The sequence below is a fragment of the Ranitomeya variabilis genome, chromosome 2, assembly GCF_051348905.1.
Source record: "Ranitomeya variabilis isolate aRanVar5 chromosome 2, aRanVar5.hap1, whole genome shotgun sequence".
NCBI classification, from domain to species: domain Eukaryota; kingdom Metazoa; phylum Chordata; class Amphibia; order Anura; family Dendrobatidae; genus Ranitomeya; species Ranitomeya variabilis.
This window is the reverse complement of record NC_135233.1, coordinates 352136639-352155902: the sequence shown is the minus strand read 5'-3', so window position 1 is coordinate 352155902 and position 19264 is coordinate 352136639. Positions and strand designations below refer to the sequence as shown.

General features: G+C 42.0%; 1 protein-coding gene across 1 annotated transcript in view; it reads right to left on the bottom strand.

Annotated features, from left to right (window-relative positions):
• The window catches only part of LOC143809411 (cytochrome P450 2G1-like), a 37857-nt gene that overhangs the window by 8937 nt on the left and 9656 nt on the right, over positions 1 to 19264 (bottom strand). The window contains exons 2-6 of the mRNA XM_077292478.1: positions 14321 to 14483; positions 12623 to 12772; positions 7055 to 7215; positions 6360 to 6536; positions 1201 to 1342 (exon numbers count right to left, since the gene is read on the bottom strand). Coding sequence (XP_077148593.1) covers positions 1201 to 1342; positions 6360 to 6536; positions 7055 to 7215; positions 12623 to 12772; positions 14321 to 14483 — 793 coding nt within the window. The remainder of the gene's footprint in view (positions 1 to 1200; positions 1343 to 6359; positions 6537 to 7054; positions 7216 to 12622; positions 12773 to 14320; positions 14484 to 19264) is intronic.

Sequence of the window (19264 nt, the reverse complement as noted above, 5' to 3'; positions counted from 1 at the left end):
TCAACATATACACCATTATTACAGCCTATGCAATGTGCAGTTTATAAATACAGCATCACGACTTAATATTAAACAGTTGATAGTTTTTCCCTTATCTGGGACATAAAACTTAGCCTTTACCCCGTTCCCATATAGGATCCTAATTGTATTTCCATGTTGCAGCGTCCAGAAATGGATGTTAAATGGATGACAAAGATGCAAATTCTAAAAACTAATTGAAGTTTGCGTTCATAGTAAAACAAAAAAAGATTTTTCTCTTAAAAATAAACTTAGCATGGTATTTAAATCAAACAGCGAACAATATTTAAAATGACAAAAATAGTCTTAATTGCATTTTTTTCTTGTGGGGAGAGGTGGAATTTTACATGACATCATGCAATTAACCATGTAATGAGCTTAAAAAACAGGAAACAAATTCAAGTGGAGTAAAATGGTGCCGAAAATGCAATTCTGCTATTGTTTTTTCCGCTTTGGTTTTACAGCATTCATTTAAAAAAAAAAAATGTGTTTTTTTGGTCACCATTTTGAGAACTGCAACTTTTTTATTGTTGTGGCAATGGAGAAGTTTGATCTCTTAATTTTCGTGTGGCAGGCTAGCATTTTTATTAATATCATATTTAAAAAAAAAACTGGCTTTATGTTTTTATTTTCTTCTTTACAGCATTTACTGTGTGGGCTAATTAATTTTATATAATTTTTAGTTTTGTATTTCTTTTTTAATTTTTTTTTAACAATGAAAAAGAGGGTAGTTTTACTTTAATTTTTTTGTATATATTTTTTTAATTTCTAGCTTTGTATTTTAGTCCCTTTAGGTGACTTGAACCTGCGATTCTTTCATCACTTCTTTTATACAGTATATTGTAATATAGTATTGCAGTATATAGTGTAAATGAATGTCATTCTATGAAGCTTAGCCTGTGAATGGGCTTCACAGGAGTACAAGGATGGCATCCATGGGGGTTGGTGGTAACTCATCAGCACCCCGTGATGATTCCATTTAAATGGCACTGTCAGTCATTTACATTGGCATCTAAATGGTTAAACAACAGTGATCAGAACTAGAACTGTTTGCTGCTGGTACAGGTAGATGCTGGCTGTTTATCTCAGTCGGCATCTGCCTCGTGTAATGTAGGCTCAGCTCCTGAGCGCTCTCCACACATGCTCGCATGTACAGGTGTACACCAAGGGGTAATCACTTACCTTGTACTTCAGGATACTTTAGTAAGAGAAGCAATCCAAATCTCATGGTGGTGCTCATAGTCTCTACACCAGCTAAAAACAGGTCACTGGTTGTTAGCAGGAGATTATTTAAATGAAATTCAGTACTGGGATTATTCTTCTCCTGTGCAGAAATCATTCAAAGAAATTGAATTAATCAAAGATTTATCACTGACAATTAAGGCTAGATTTACACATTCGTTTGCCAGAGTCTGAACATGAACCATGAGGCACGAAGCTGCCATACTCAGAAGGAAGGTTTTCTGGCAATAGATTAAAATCAAGGTCTCCACTAACAGAGAGTAGATTTTTTTAATTTTTTTTTTATAAACAATACTTTTTTTATATTGCTGACACTCCATGATGCCTTGTTACCATATATGTATTGCAAAAAATATATATATGGGTTTGTATTATATATTAGGCATTTAATTAGCATTACCCTCATCCTTTGTCTAATCTGGTCTTATGTGGTAGTTGCCCTATATTTCTGTACCAAGCATTTTGGGCCAACATTCAGGGCACCCCTTGTCTTTACTATTCCCGCAACATTTGATGTCACATGACGCTTAGCCATTGAGGTTCAAATGATGTCAAGTCATGCGTTAAATCACAATGTCATGATTAGAGATGAGCGAACCTTTCAAGATTCGTTTTGGTTCGATTCGCCAAACAATTAGACGTTAACCAAACATGTTCGACGAACGTACCCGAACACCATTATATTCAATGTGAGGCTAAACCAAACTTATACACAACACCTTAAGGGGAGACAAAAAGCTTCCCAAACAGCTACAATTAGGGACAGACACCATGAAAACTGGCATCAATTGACCCACAGTAGAAATTTGCAAATGGCACAGCAGCAGTCAGCCACGGGCCATGCATGAGGCATCAAGGTTTGGGCCAGCACTTACAGCTTGGAATTGAAGTTTCAATTAAGTTGAGGTGCGTGAGGGACCAGTGAAAGCCCACTTTGCTAGGAGCCCTGAAACCTCATGCAACATCTTAAACATGATTTTTGATCAGCTACACTGAAAAGGCATAAACATCAGCTTGGTAGGCCACAAATGTTATAAAAATGTAAGGATAGTAACACAGGTAGTTGACTGAAAGTAATTGTAGGTCTGTTGGTCTGGGAACCCTACAGCTACAGGGAATACACACATGAAAGAGACCCAACTTAGAGTACAAAATTATTGACACACACCACTAAAGTGTCATCAATTTCCCAGAGTAGAAATATTATAATTGCGCATTTTTAAAAAAACATCAGTTACTGTACGGTTTACTAGACTCCCTTTTTTTGGCAGCTGCACAGTGGTATTATTATTATTTATTGCTATAGCACCATTTATGTGAAAAGGGTATACATAATAAAAACAAAGTACAATAATCCTTAACAATACAAGTCACTGACTGCTACTGGAGGAGAGCGGACCCTGCCTACGAGGTATCACAGTCTACAAAGGATGGGTAAGGATACAATAGGTGAAGGTAGAGCTGCTTGTGCAGAGGTGATGCTGAAAGCCATGAGACTCCATGAGCTGTCCCAGACCAAAGGTTAGATGGAGTAGAGCAGGGGTCCTAAAACTGAACCTTGGGAGACACTAACAGATAGGGGGTGAGATAAGGAGGTGGTGTGTGAGTGGGAGACACTGAATGCTGTCTGTTAGGTATGAAGAGATCCAAGATATGTCCAAGTCTGTGATGCCAAGAGATGAGAGAGTCTGTATTAAGAGGGAAAGGTCCACTATGTCAAAGGCAGATGACAGGTCCAGGAGGGGAGCACAAAGTAGTCGCTTAGATTTGTCGGTTAGTAGGTCATTGTTGACTTTACTCAGGGCAGTTTCAGTGGAACGGTGCTGTCTGAATCCAGAATTGCAAGCAGTCAAAGAGGGAGCCGGAGGATAGATTTGAGGACAGTTCAAAATGGACATGTTGTTCCACTAGTTTTGAGACATCGGGGAGAAGTGATATGAGGTGATAGCTATACACAAAAGATGGGTCAAGGGAGGACTTTTTGGGGATGGGTGTGATCGAGGTATGTCTGAAGCATGAGGGGAAGACAACAGTTGTTAGTGACAGGTTGAAGTGGTGGGTTAGTTTTGGGATGAAGACTGTTGTAAGGTTTGGAATGAGGTGGGACGGGATTGGGTCAAGTTCACAGTTGGCGAGACGTGAAGTTGGTTTTGGAAGAGCAGAGTTGATTAGTTATGAGGAGGGGCTGTGAGGACTTTTAGGCAAAAGCTTTGCCTTATGTTGTCAATCTTCTGCTTAAAGAATGAGGCAAAGACTTCAGATGAGATGAGTGGATAGGGAGGAGGAGCTGTGGGACGAGGAGAGAATTGAAAGTACTGAATAGCTGTTTAGTGTTGTGAGACAGAGATGATATGAGAGATGAGAAGTAGGTTTGTTTTGCTGCGGAGAGAAATTGCACAGCATTTTGACAACTTCTGTTACTGAACGGGCAACTCTGCTCCCTTTCTTTGGCAGCCTTGTAGATGAGGGCCAGAATGTGATCCAGTGGATGGCAAGCTCTGCATCAAGTGACCTCTCTTCCTCTTCCTTCACCTTAACATAACATACAGTACAGTCCTCATAAGTGGCACCCCAATTACCCTTGTTTCCCCCTGCATCACAACTCTGAGGGGGAACTGTGGGGAACCACAGATGGGCTAGTCTTCAGAGCTGTTTGCACATTCTATTCCATGGGCATCACAGTTCAGCTCCAAAGATTCACAGACTCAAGAGAAGGAAAGCATCTGCACCGATGGGCAAAATTTTTTCTGTTGGATCTGGAGCTGGACGAAGTAGGATCTGAGCAGAATCCAGACACTCATCACCAGGTGTTAACCCCCAGGGGTGGAGGTGAACCTGATGAGACTGAGATACCTGAGGAGCATGTGGATTGTGCTGTGCTGTCAGGGCAGAAAGATAAGTATGGTGATTCTCAGGGCGAAGAATGGGAGAGCAAAGAGGATGATAATTGGGTTGTAGATGCCACTTGGTGTCAACCGAGAGGCACGCAGTTGAGTAGATAATCAGAGGAAGTGGAGAAAGAGGAAGTTGAGTAGGTTACGTTGTGGGCTCCCACACAGACAGTGAGTGATGCAACCACCACGAGCACTGCATCCTCAATTACTATTCTGGCTGTGACAAGCAGCGGTCGCGAATCTGAAGCTCGCAGGGGTGGCAAGGGTTGGCTAGCCTGGCCCTTTTTTGAGACCACAAATAACTCATGTTATCTGCCAGCTTTGTAAAAAACGAATGAGTAGAGGCAAAAAATCCAATAATTTGCCTATTACTTGCATGATCCGGAACATGCGAGATCAACATGTGTCAATCATGGAATCAAACTGCCAGCGGGCCTCGACAACCACCGGCTGCCCCATTAACCACATCTGCTGCTTCTTTCTCCTCCATGAATGTGGCAAGTGCCCTTGCACAGTTCTCCATCCGCAGAACCTCCACTTATTTACCCGCTACAGTCATGGTGCATGAGAGAATGTCAGCTGTTGTGGAAGTGGACATTCCTGCTGTATTTGACTGACAAAATAATGACGTCCCTGCTCGTAAGAAGTTACAATCTACAATGTGGTAGAGGTGACACAAAGTACAGTTGCCTATTTGCAATGATAGCCCAGCCATCTTGAGAAAATGGGAGATAGATAAAGGCTGCACAAGGTAGTCACCGGCCAATAGTTGTTGTGCTTTGGGTGCGGTTGAGTTTGATGGCAAATTATGTTCAGAGAAGTAGAGAATAGGCTATATATATAAAAAGGACTTTGATTAGGGAACGTGATAGGCCGTCCTAAACAGATGTGTTTTTAGGGAGCACCTAAAAAAGGGGTAAGGTGTGGTTAGTCCTAATTTCATGGGGTAGAAAGGGAAATGGTGAGCAATCTAGGTATGAGATTGAACAGAGCTGGACAAAGACCAGATCATGGCTGTTACCGTCTTTGTGTCTCTCAGAGGTCGAAAGTTGTGAGTGGCCACGAGAAGTGGGTAGAGATAGAAGCTGCGATGCAGTTGGGGAGGTGGAGCTGTTGAAGTATCCCAGGATAAGGTTGGCATTTCTGGGGCCAAGAAGTGTGGCAGCAAGGCAGAAAAGTGGTCAAGGAAGTGGGTGGGTGAGCCTGGGGGAAGGTATATGACCGCAACTCTGAGGGAGAGGGAATGGAAGACCCTGATAGTGTGAAACTCAAAAGAGGAATGGCGACAATTTGGTCTGTATTTATTTATTTGAAAAAAAAACAGGATTGGTGGTGGCAGCGAGGAGTGTGGTGTTATCGTGGAGTTAGCAATGAGCATATGGTGGTATATACACATATCCCATGCATTGTAATCCAGAGGTATATATGCCACATGCTCACTGTTAGTTTTCCGATAACTAATTATTGAGAACAGTCTGCGGCCTCCTCGGTTGATCGTTGCCTAATTGTGTAATTGTCTGGACTATAGGGGCTAGCCTAGAGCTCTTCGCTCCAAAGATCACAGCGGGTGGTTCTGCGTGACTACTGGCCTGTGATCTCTGTAAAAATTAGATGGCCAATCCAATCAGTTGGCCACGGAAATGCAGCCTTTCCGTCTTGTGGATACAGATGGTTTCTGAAAGCTGATGGCCGTCGCAGTCCGCCAGTACCAGTTGCCTAGTCACCTAAGTCTCTAAGAAAGATGTGCCAGCAGGTTGCAGACAACATCACCTGGTCCTTGAAAAAATGTATGTCTGACAAGGTGCATTTCAACACTGACACCAGGACAAGCATGGACAGGGACGTTACATCTAGCTGACTGGGCACTGGGTGACTCTGGTGGCTGTGGGCGCAGTCGGGGAAGGGGCTGCTCCACAAGTCTTGGAATCCCCAAGGTTTGCCAGGTACTTTGGGATGGAGAACTAAACCACTACACACTAGAAGATGGAGAACTAAACTACTAGATAACAGGACTTGGAGAAATATTACTATCTTTATCAGATTCTCAGTCTCTGTTACATAGATTTAAAGTGCTATACATGGCACATGTGGACTGACCCTAAATGTTCATGCTGGGTATGAGTCCCATTTTAAAATTTGCTAAGGGGCCTTGTCTTTTCTAGGTTTCTGTTCTACATGGCTTCATCTGATTGCACTGTTCCATACCTCTTCCATTTTGATGAGGAAGCTGTCAATAAAATGTCTAGGTGAGGTGGGATCCAGAGACTCAAGGCTGGCATTCACCTTCTCATGTACAAATTTGATTATATCATTCGAAAGCAGCGTGAACCTCTTTGGAAGTCTTATAATGTAGCTCATCAATGTTGGGAGTATGGTCAGCAGCTGTAGAGTTAAAAAAGATAAATGTCAAATTATGAGAGTACTCATTCTTGTCAGATATCCGAGAAATTAACTTGGCTACTTTCACAATTTAAGACTATGGTCACAGTATCAGTATTTGGTGAGTATTTCACCTCAGTATTTGGAAGCCCAAACCAGAAGAGGATCAAAAGTGCAGAATTGGTGCACTTTGTTTATATTATAACTTTTATCTGATTGTTTCTCACTTGGTTTTGACGTACAAATACTGAGAAAAAATAATGACCAAATACTGATAGTGTGTCCCTAGCCAACGGGGTTTCTGATGTAAATTGCATTATTCGTCCTAAAACAACACATTTTCTAATATACTCTGCTGTGTAAGTTCGCTCTTGTTTTCACCAGGCTCAAACGTAAGCAGCAGGATACTTGTGTTCTTCATTCTGAATTTGTCTGTATCTCCTTTAATTCTAGCCTACATACTAACACTATATGTGGTGACTTGTTTGTGTGATTTATGACCAATTCAGATAATTATTTACCTGTCCCCAGGTAGAACTTGCAAGATATAAATAGTCATCCAAAACTTGAAAAAGCTTGGTAAACTTCTGTTCCTTGTAGTCAAAACGAGCTCCAAGTATAAAAGTGCAGAGAACGTTAGAAAAAGCATGTATGAGATACTTGGCGGGATCTACAGGATGGCCTGGAATAGAAGAAAACATTTCAATTACACTATGAACTGTAAAAGGAATTATTCATCAAATAATGACCAATTTATCCAGATAAATTTTATGCTAAAAAATGTTGATAATATTTTTAGTTGTATTTTTCTTATAACTATAACTATATATATATATACATATATAAAAGTAAATCTGACATCTTACATTTTCTCACTGGCCATTAAGCCTAACACTAGACTCATATTTCCTGTTCTATATAGGCAGCCACATGGATAAGGATTGCAATAAACTAGTGGCCATCACCCATTCTGAATGGTGAATCTGAATATGTATCATCTACTGTATACAGATAGTCCACGGGCTACAAACTAGATAGGCTCTGTAGGTTTGTTAGTAACCCAGATTTGTATGTACAGCTCTGGCAAAAATTAAGAGACCACTGCAAAATTTTCAGTTTGTCTGATTTTTCTCTTTAGGCTGGGATCACACGTGCGAGGAACTCGCACGATTCTCGCATCTCAATACGCTGCACTGCCGCTGTCACTCGGGACCGGAGTGTGCGGCTGCATGTATTTCTATGCAGCTGAGCGCTCCGGTCCTGAGTGTTGGCAGCACTGCCGCGTATTGAGATGCGAGACTCGTGCGAGTTTCTCACAAGTGTGATCCCGGCCTTATAAGTAAATTTTTGAGTAAAATGTAAATTGTTCTTTTATTCTATAAGCTCCTGACAACATGTCTCCGAAATCCAAAGCTAAAAATTTTGTATTTATTTTCAGCAAATGAGAAATTGTCAAAATAAAAAAGAAACAGTGCTTTCAGACCTCAAATAATACAAATAAAACAAGATCTTATTCAATTAGAAACAACAATATTCATGTTTTAACTCAGAAAGAGATCAGAAATCAATATTTGGTGGAATAACCATGATTTTTAATCACAGCTTTCATGCATCTTGTCATGCTTTCCACCAGTCTTTCACACAGCTTTTGGGTGACCTTATGCCACTCCTGGTACAAAAATTTAAGACGTTCTTTATTTGATGGCTTGTGACTATCCATCTTCCTTTTGATTACATTCCAGAGGTTTTCAATGGGGTTCAGGTCTGGAGACTGGGCTGCCCATGACAGGGATTTGATGTGGTGGTCCTTCATCCACACATTGATTGACCTATCTGTGTGGCATGGAGCATTGTCCTGCTGGAAAAAAAAAATTCCTCAGAGTTGGGGAACATTGCCTGAGCAAAAGGAAGCAAGTGTTTTTCAAGGATAACCTTGTATGCTGCTTGATTCATACGTCCTTCGCAAAGATTAACCTGCCCAATTCCAGCCTTGCTGAAGCATCCCCAGATCATCACTGATCCTCCACCAAATTTCACAGTGGGTGCAAGACACTGTGGCTTGTATGCCTCTCCAGGTCTCCATCTAACCATTAGATCACCAGATGTTGAGCAAAGCTGAAAATTAAACTCATCAGAGAAGATTACCTTACTCCAGTCCTCTATGGTCCAATCCTTATGGTCTTTGGCAAACTTCAGCCTGGATCTCCTTTGCTTCTCATTGATGAAAGGCTTTTTTCTAGCTTTACATGACGAGGCCTGCCTCTAAAAGCCTGTTATGAACTATTCTTGCCGTGCACTTCACCCCAGCTGCCATTTGCCATTCCTTTTGTAGGTCACTTGATGTCATCCTGCGGTTGCTGAGTGACATTCGAATAAGATGATGGTCATCCCAGTCAGTGGAGAGTCGCTTTCACCCTCTGCCTGTCTGTAGCTTCGTTGTCCCTAATGTCTGCTTCTTGACCTTGTTGTAATGGACTGCCGTCTTCAAAACGTTAAGGATGGAGGCAACATGACAATCACTATATACCTCTGCCAGTAAAGCCAGAATTGAACACTTCTTTCCCTCACTCAAAACTTTTCTTTTCAACTCCTTTGGCATGGTTAAAAGTTATTTTTTCATTCAAATTACTTTTGGGCTATTCCTAGCACTTGTTTTGCCATCCAGCTTGTTCTAATGCAAGAGGATTGTGAACACCACAGCAGTGTTTTTAATACTTTCCCTCATTAACTAAGATTTGGTTCAGGTGATCACCTATTCAGAAGCTCATTAAGTAAAATGAGGTGTACTTTGGTTGGAATTCAACTGACACTGGAATGGAATGGTTGACAGACATGTAGAGATGGTGATTTTTAGAAAACTGTGCAGTGGTCTCTTAATTTTTGCCAGAGCTGTATGTTGGAACAGGGCAGGGAAAATAAAAACCTAACGCTCATCTCATCCATGACCCCTCCGTCTACCCTGTCATCATGTCCTCTACTTTCCACCCTAGTGAGCGGCATCTCTGGCCATTCACTATAGGCCAGGACTTCCAGACGCGTCCTGGCCCTGAAGGACACTGCGCATCATAAGGTTGTGGCGCATGTCTTAATGTCATGACGTTGTGACCTTATAACATGAAGGATCTCTGAGACCTGGATACAGCAGGAAGTTGTGTCATAAAGTGAAGAGGCCAGAAGGAAGAAGACCAGACAGCAGGCAGTGAGCAGAGGGACAGCCTGAGATGTGAGCGAATAGGTGAGTATTATTTTTTTCTAACTTCGTAACTAGGAGGCATAGGTAGCTTGGATGTTCATAAGTTGGGGACGACCTGTATGGAGGTGTTGCTTTTCATCACTGCAGAAAAGTCTTCTTCACAGAATAGGAAGTTTGAGTCTGGCATTAGACTTAGTGATTAGTGTAAAATATAGATATATATCTAGTTATAGTGATATAGAAAATTGAAAAAAAATTCATTTAACTTGAAAATATTAAGTTGTTCTATGGTGGTCAATAGACGTATGACAAAAGTCTGCCATTTTTTTCATCCCCTTATTTAGTCTAATAAAAGAGGGATATTCTTTATCTAAATAGAATAACTCAATCATATGGCAATGGCTGTGCCTGCACTCATATGGTGGCACACAGTCTCCACTAGGCCTTATTACAAATCAGTGGGCGCTCGGTGTGCCACCATTTGGTAGAGTTTGTGTTCTCACTTAGAACTAATGCTTTTACAGGATCATACCTCAAAACATGAGAAGAATGAAACTGGGTTTATTGGCCTATGGAAAAGATATTGTCAGAAAATGACTTATTGTTTGAATCAGGATTTTGTGTTAATTGTTCTTTTAACTTATACATTTTGACATTGTTTTTTTTCTGCATCACGATCTTCATTAAAAATAAAGATTAGAAGTCTTGTTTAAGAAAATCCATAATCCAACGCTGCTGTATTAAAGTATCTGATAAGCATGTGAAAAGATAAATGTAAAGAAAAGAAGAACAGAGTCAGTTGTGACATCACCTATTATAATTAATGGACCCTGTGTTGTCAACTGTATATAGAGATGTTATCAGTCATTGTACGGGAGGAGGAGAAGGTGAGCTGTGACATCATCTACAGCGAATGGTGGATCCTGTGTTATCTACTGTATATAGAGGTGTTATCAGTCATGGTAGAGAAGGAGGAGGAGGTGAGCTGTGACATTCCCTATTGTGAATCGTGGATCCTGTGTTATCTACTGTATATAGAGGTGTTATCAGTCATTATACAGGAGGAGGTGAGCTGTGACATCACCTATTGTGAATGGTGGATCCTGTGTTAGCTACTGTATATAGAGGTGTTATCAGTCATTGTACAGGAGGAGGTGAGCTGTGACATCACCTATTGTGAATGGTGGATCCTGTGTTATCTACTGTACATAGAGGTGTTATCAGTCATTGTACAGGAGGAGGTGAGCTGTGACATCACCTATTGTGAATGGTGGATCCTGTGTTATCTACTGTATATAGAGGTATTATCAGTCATTGTACAGGAGGAGGAGGTAAGCTGTGACATCATCTATAGCGAATGGTGGATCCTGTGTTATCTACTGTATATAGAGGTATTATCAGTCATTGTACAGGAGGAGGAGGTGAGCTGTGACATCCCCTATTGTGAATGGTGGATCCTGTGTTATCTACTGTATATAGAGGAGTTATCAGTCATTATACAGGAGGAGGAGGTGAGCTGTGATATCACCTATTGTGAATGGTGTATCCTGTGTTATCTACTGTATATATAGATATTATCAGTCATTGTACAGGAGGAGGAGGTGAGCTGTGACATCACCTATTGTGAATGGTGGATCCTGTGTTATCTACTGTATATAGAGATGTTATCAGTCATTGTACAGGAGGAGGAGGTGAGCAGTGATATCACCTATTGTGAATGGTGGATCCTGTGTTATCAGTCATTGTACAGGAGGAGAAGGTGAGCTGTGACATCACCTATTGTGAATGGTGGATCCTGTGTTATCAGTCATTGTACAGGAGGAGGTAAGCTGTGATATCACCTATTGTGAATGGTGGAGCCAGTGTTATCTACTGTATATAGAGGTGTTATCAGTCATTGTACAGGAGGAGGAGGTGAGCTGTGACATCACCTATTGTGAATGGTGGATCCTGTGTTATCTACTGTATATAGAGGTATTATCAGTCATTGTACAGGAGGAGGAGGTGAGCTGTGACATCACCTATTGTGAATGGTGTATCCTGTGTTATCTACTGTATATATAGATATTATCAGTCATTGTACAGGAGGAGGAGGTGAGCTGTGACATCACCTATTGTGAATGGTGGATCCTGTGTTATCTACTGTATATAGAGATGTTATCAGTCATTGTACAGGAGGAGGAGGTGAGCAGTGATATCACCTATTGTGAATGGTGGATCCTGTGTTATCAGTCATTGTACAGGAGGAGGTGAGCTGTGATATCACCTATTGTGAATGGTGGAGCCAGTGTTATCTACTGTATATAGAGGTGTTATCAGTCATTGTACAGGAGGAGGAGGTGAGCTGTGACATCACCTATTGTGAATGGTGGATCCTGTGTTATCTACTGTATATAGTGGTAATATATGTCATTGTAATCCTGTTTGCAATGATAAGAAAACTGCTGTAAACTCATCCTGAAAGAAGAGTAAGTATAAGTTTTAAGATAGCCCCAATGTCCATTGTGAAAATTACAAGATTACTAACTTATTTTTAATGACCGTACACAATCTCAGGTAATGTGAGGAAAGATGATATATTGCACATTTTTCTAAAGATTAAAATTCAAATATTTCTTATTATTTTGACATAATAAAAATGAAAAATGTTTGAAAATTCTTTCCTCACTTCATTACCTGAGATTGTGTATGGTCATGTTAAAGAATAGAAGCTTTTTGCTACTAATAATTTTTTTGAGACTGTGTTAACAAAACTTTTATTTTTAATGCAGATATAGATATGGAAAATAAAAATTACCCAAAAAACTAGGAACACAAAAACCTGATTTAAATAATAGGTCAGATTGCCGTTTGTTTGAGCTCTTTAGTTACTGTTCTGTTGAGTACCATTTCTTACCGTTATACTTTCTAAATTCTTCCACAATACATTGTGCTTCCTTTTGGATCTGCAAAACATCATTCTTATTTCCGAATCCAAATCTCTTAAGGGTCTTGACAGTAAAGGTTCGCAAGATTTTCCACTGTTTGCCATTGCTCAGGATAAAGCCTACAAAATAAGGTACAGTTCCTCTCTTACTCATTACATTGTTGTTGGTGAATTTAGACAGTCCTATTGTTGACCTGACCCCCTAGATGTGTTATAATAATGGTTAATATACAGAGTCAAGTGTGAATGTTGGTGAGAAGATTAAGGATGGGGCTGACAAACCCCTATCCGTACCTATCAAAATGTCCCCAAATAATAAGCCATTGTTATGAATTTTGTGGTGGACAAATTTTAGGGGTTGCGAATGGGGCAAATACTTAAAGGGAACCTATCACCCCGTTTTTTAAAGATTAGATAAAAATAGTGTGAAATAGGGGCAGAGCTGGGCTTTACATTAGTGCCTTTTTGGTGCCTTTACACCCCCGTTAGGCTGCCGAAATACCTTTGTGAAGTGGCCGTTTTGTCCTGTCACTCAAGTTGGTCAGGTCGGATGGGCGTGGTCACAGCGCTGTTTGTCCCCCAGGATCCTGCTCATCATTACGTTGGTGGCGTAGTGGTGTGCGCATGTCCAGCAGGCGAATCCACTGCCCAGGAGATGAATAACAGCGCGGTCTTCGCTATTCAGCCGTTTACCGGTGGGCGTGGCCATCTTTCCTGTGGCCGTGCCTGCGCAGATGGAGCGCTCTGCTGCCCGGGGCTTCAGGAAAATGGCCGCCGCGATCTCCACCTGCGCATGCGCGGAATCCCGCGGCCATTTTCCTGAAGCCCCGGGCAGCAGAGCGCTCCATCTGCGCAGGCGCGGCCACAGGAAAGATGGCCGCGCCCACCGGTAAACGGCTGAATAGCGAAGACCGCGCTGTTATTCATCTCCTGGGCAGTGGATTTGCCTGCTGGACATGCGCACACCACTACGCCACCAACGTAATGATGAGCAGGATCCTGGGGGACAAACAGCGCTGTGACCACGCCCATCCGACCTGACCAACTTGAGTGACAGGACAAAACGGCCACTTCACAAAGGTATTTCGGCAGCCTAACGGGGGTGTAAAGGCACCAAAAAGGCACTAATGTAAAGCCCAGCTCTGCCCCTATTTCACACTATTTTTATCTAATCTTTAAAAAACGGGGTGATAGGTTCCCTTTAAGGAACTCAATCATGAACAGACTTTCACCACATTCCGAAGGATAATTTCCAGCAGGCTCTATCTATGGCAGTATTACTTAGGTACAGGGTTAGATTGTCCCACCAGAGAATTTTCCAGTAAATTCAGGATTTAATACAATAAGGAACCCCAAAGATCCAGAAGAAGACAACCCCATTTTGGAGATGACATCGAAGCCAACCATTGGTCTATTTCTTATGGGCTGATTTTCAAATATAGGAACCTACTAGATCAATCCTATTAATAATATATGTCATGTGCCAAGATGTAATAGTGCAAGATGGATGGTTAGCCCTCAAAATAATTTATTTTCGTGGGCACCCAGTAAGGTTATACTGAGCATAAAATAGCTCTATAATTTGGGCACCACTGTGGAATTATTTGGATATTGCTTGGTACAATTCATATTTCACAAAAAAAATTGATGCGGTTTGTTTTTTCTTACCATAACCCTGGCTGAACCTCTGCAGAAAAGGTATAGGACCTCGGTCACCAAATACTTCCCCCTGATCAACAAGAGCTTCTTTCACAGCCTCATATCCACAGATGACAACCACTGGCTGTGTGCCATAATAAAGGGTGTATACCGAGCCATATTGATCCCAAAGCTGAAAAAAAAGGATACAGACCATTCATTTACATATTTTAACAGTAGATTTGAGATTTCTGACCCATTTATTATTGGGACAAGAAACTTTATAATCTAGTATGTCTTGGTCCCTGATGTTTATTTCCTAGTCAACCTCTAAAAATTGATCTCTTTGATTGCAGGACACATATTACTTATTTTTTTGGATAAGATATAAAAAGGCCTTATTTAGCTGTGGAGGAGCCGCTTTATGAGTCCCCTCTATGTTTGTTCTAATTAATGTGTATAGTTTGGCATAACATCACTAAACTTAGGTCCAAATTTGTTTAACTGGTGAGATATCCCACCGTTACAGTAAGGGATCCTGATCGGCTGAGGGTCAGCTGTGCCCATGTGACCAATGGTTTTGTATAATGTAGAATGTTGCTGAATACAGAGAAGTAGGGAGTCCCTGTGTTAGGTATGAGAAAGAGAACTGTGAGCAGCCAGCCAAAGTACAAATGGAGCTAAATAGACCAGCAAAGATGTAACCATAATTAGTGCAAGAGTTGAAGTTGCACCCGGGCTCTGGAGCCCAGAGAGGCTCAAATAGTCCTTTTGGTCCATATCAGAAGGCCAATACCATTACAGACCAGTGATATTTAGGAGCACAGTTGGAGATTTTATATTGGGGCCCATGAGCTTCAAGTTAGGTCAATGGAGACCAGCACCACTGTTGCTGTGTGAATCTGGACAAGTGTAAATGTCCTGGCCAGTTGCATAATTACTGCCATAAGAGATGTCAGGGTCCTGGGTTGTCTAGCACCATTTTCAACTGCACCTATATTCTTGGAAAGCTGGTGAAGTTGAAAGCGATGGTGCCGCAGGAATTCATCAGCTCCCTGCTCCGATATTCACTGTGGCACTCCCTGTCATAGAACTCCAGCAAAGACATTGTTGCGCCTGTGTAACGTAATGCTGGCTTCCCTGCGATGTCCACCTCCCTCCTCCCAGCAGGCATGCCGACACACTCACTGTCTTGGTCACGACAGTGCTTCCTGCTGTTCTATTCCTGTGCACGCTGCACAGGTCTCCTGGCATCAAGAATGTAAGGCACACTCCACAGAAGGGAGGTGCCTGAACAATCCCTGTAGTCTCCTAGTTAGTGAGTGTTGTGCAACTAGTATGTTGCCAGGTCCCTGTGCTTGTAAACCCATCTTTGCCTGAATTAGATACTGTCCCTGTGACCCGTGTTGACTGAACCTGAAATGCTTGAAAAAGACCTTTGATGGTTGAAACGTTGCACTTGGCACAATAAAACAAGCATTTTTTCACCTGGATTGGATGCTGTCTTTCATTTCTTTTGGGTATGAACCTGAAACAGCATCGGCGGTCCCTGAACCTGAAACCTCATCGGCGGTCTTTGAATCTGAAACCGCATCGGCAGTCCCTGAACCCTGAAGCCACTTTGGCCGACCTGAACCCTGAAGCAGCTGCAGCCGTACCTGAGCCTGAAGCTACACCAGTGGTACCTAAGCCTAAAGCCATACTAGTGGTGTGCCTTGAGGCTCAGGTGGGAACCCCACGACTTTTACTTCAACAGTAAAAGGTAAAACATATCCAATAAAAATGTTTATTAATTATAATAGCACATACAGTGCCTTGCGAAAGTAATCTGCTCCCTGGAACTTTCCAACTTTTTCTCACATATCATGCTTCAAACATAAAGATACCAAATGTAAATTTTTGGTGAAGAATCAACAACAAGTGGAACACAATTGTGAAGTTGAATGAAATTTATTGGTTATTTTAAATTTTTGTGGAAAATCAAAAATTGAAAAGTGGGACGTGCAATATTATTCGGCCCCTTTACTTTCAGTGCAGCAAACTCACTCCAGAAGTTCATTGTGGATCTCTGAATGATCCAATGCAGTCCTAAATGCCTAATGATGATAAATATAATCCACATGTGTGTAATCAAGTCTCCGTATAAATGCACCTGCTCTGTGATAGTCTCAGGGTTCTGTTTGAAGCACAGAGCGCTTCATGAAGACCAAGGAACACAACAGGCAGGTCCGTGATACTGTTGTGGAGAAGTTTAAAGCTGGATCTGGATACAAAATGATTTCCAAAACTTTAAACATCCCAGGAAGCACCGTGCAAGCGATCATTGTTATGATCCGGTGGTAGGATCTCAAAACTGACCTGACACATATGACCAGAATATAGGACAAGTTCTGGGGATGTGGAAGCTATACTGACCGCAATCCTGATCCTATCCACAAACACTAAAGGTAGCTGTGGAGCGTTCCTAAAATCCTAGACGCCTCGTTCACAGCCTGAGAAACTGACTACCCCTAGAGAGAAAGCAAAGACCTCACTTGCCTCAGAGAAATAACCCCAAAGTTATAGTCAGCCCCCACAAATAATAACGGTGAGTTAAGGGGAAAAGACAAACGTAGAAATGAAACAGGTTCAGCAAATGAGGCCCGCTAACACTAGATAGACTGAAAATAGATAGGAGTCTGTGCGGTCAGTACAAAAACTATCAAAAATAAACCACGCAGAGAATACAAGAACCCCCACACCGACTCACGATGTGAGGGGCGCACTCTGCACCCCAGAACTAACCAGCAAGCGAAAAATCACATATAAGCAAGCTGGACTGAACTCATTATATAAAGAGAAACGTTTTCAAGGAAATAATGAGCAAAATGAACAAACAAACTTAACTTCTCCAGCAGGAGACTGGTCACAAGGAATATTCAGGAGCTCTCAGAAACAGGACTGAATACACCGACAGCAGGCAACAAATGAAGGGCCAGGTGAATTAAATAGGCCCAGCATAGCAGGAAATGAATCAGCAGAGCCCAGCCAAGACCAGCCATATCGCAAAAGGCCACCAGAGGGAGCCCTAGAACAAACTCACACAGTACCGCTCATGACCACAGGAGGGAGCCCGAGAACGGAATTCACAACAGATCATATTGAAATGGAAGGAGTATCACACCACTGCAAATCTACCAAGACCCGGCCGTCCCTCTAAACTTTCATCTCAAACAAGGAGAAGACTGATCAGAGATGCAGCCAAGAGGCCCATGATCACTCTGGATGAACTGCAGAGATCTACAGCTGAGGTGGGACAGTCTGTCCATAGGACAACAATCAGTAGTACACTGCACAAATCTGGCCTTAATGGAAGAGTGGCAAGAAGAAAGCCATTTCTCAAAGATATCCATAAAAAGTGTCGTTTTAAGTTTGTAACAAGCCACCTGAGAGACACACCAAATATGTGGAAGAAGGTCCTCTGGTCAGAGGAAAACCAAAATCGAACTTTTTGGCAACAATGCCAAACGATATGTTTGGAGCAAAGGCAACACAGCTCATCACCCTGAACACACCATCCCCACTGTCAAACATGGTGGTGGCAGCATCATGGTTTGGGCCTGCTTTTCTTCAGCAGGGACAGGGAAGATGGTTAAAATTGATGGGAAGATGGATGAAGCCAAATATAGGACCATTCTTGAAGAAAACCTGTTGAAGTCTGCAAAAGACCTGAGACTGGGACGAAGATTTGTCTTCCAACAAGATAATGATCCCAAACATAAAGTAAAATCTACACTGGAATGGTTCACAAATAAACGTATCCAGGTGTTAGAATGGCCAAGTCAAAGTCCAGACCTCAATCCAATCGAGAATCTGTGTAAAGAGCTGAAAATTTCTGTTCACAAACGATCTCCATCAGACCTCACTGAGCTCGAGCTGTTTGCCAAGGAAGAATGGGCAAGAATTTCAGGCTCTCTATGTACAAAACTGATAGAGACATACCCCTAGTGACTTGCAGCTGTAATCGCAGCAAAAGGTGGCGCAACAAAGTATTAAGTTAAAGGGGCCGAATAATATTGCACGCCCCACTTTTCAGGTTTTGATTTTCTACAAAAATTTAAAATAACCAATACATTTTGTTCAACTTCACAATTGTGTTCCACTTGTTGTTGATTCTTCACCAAACATTTACATTTGGTATCTTTACGTTTGAAGCATGATATGTGGGAAAGGTTGAAAAGTTCCAGGGAGCTGAATACTTCCGCAAGGCACTGTATGTTATTTATTTTTGCAAAATGTGTCAGTTACAATATGTCATATATACGACCAGCACATTTAAAACTTGCATCAGGAGACATTTATCAGATGCTGTGAGCAAATTAACTAATAAATGCTCCGCTGCCTCTAGACATTTCAGTCAAAAACACAATGGAGATAGGACATCCTGCATTGTCACAGGTATAGAAAAAATTAAGAAACCTTTGAAAGGAGGAGATTTACATAAGATACTTTTAAACCGAAAAGCTTGGTGAATATTTGGATTAAATATTAACCCCTTCCCGACCCATGACGCCACGTAGGCGTCATGAAAACCCGTGCCAATCCGACCCATGACGCCTATGTGGCGTCATGGAATGATCGCGTCCCTGCAGATCGGGTGAAGGGGTTAACTCCGATTTCACCCGATCTGCAGAGACAGGGGGAGTGGTGCTTCAGCCCAGGGGGGGTGGCTTCACCCCCCCGTGGCTACGATCGCTCTGATTGGCTGTTGAAAGTGAAACTGCCAATCAGAGCGATTTGTAATATTTCACCTGAAAAACTGGTGAAATATTACAATCCAGCCATGGCCGATGCTGCAATATCATCGGCCATGGCTGGAAACACTAATGTGACCCCACCCCACCCCACCGATCGCCCCCCCAAGTGACCGATCTGTGCTCCGCTCCCCTCGGTCCTGTGCTCCGCTGCCCCGTGCTCCTGCCCGCTCCCCCCGTG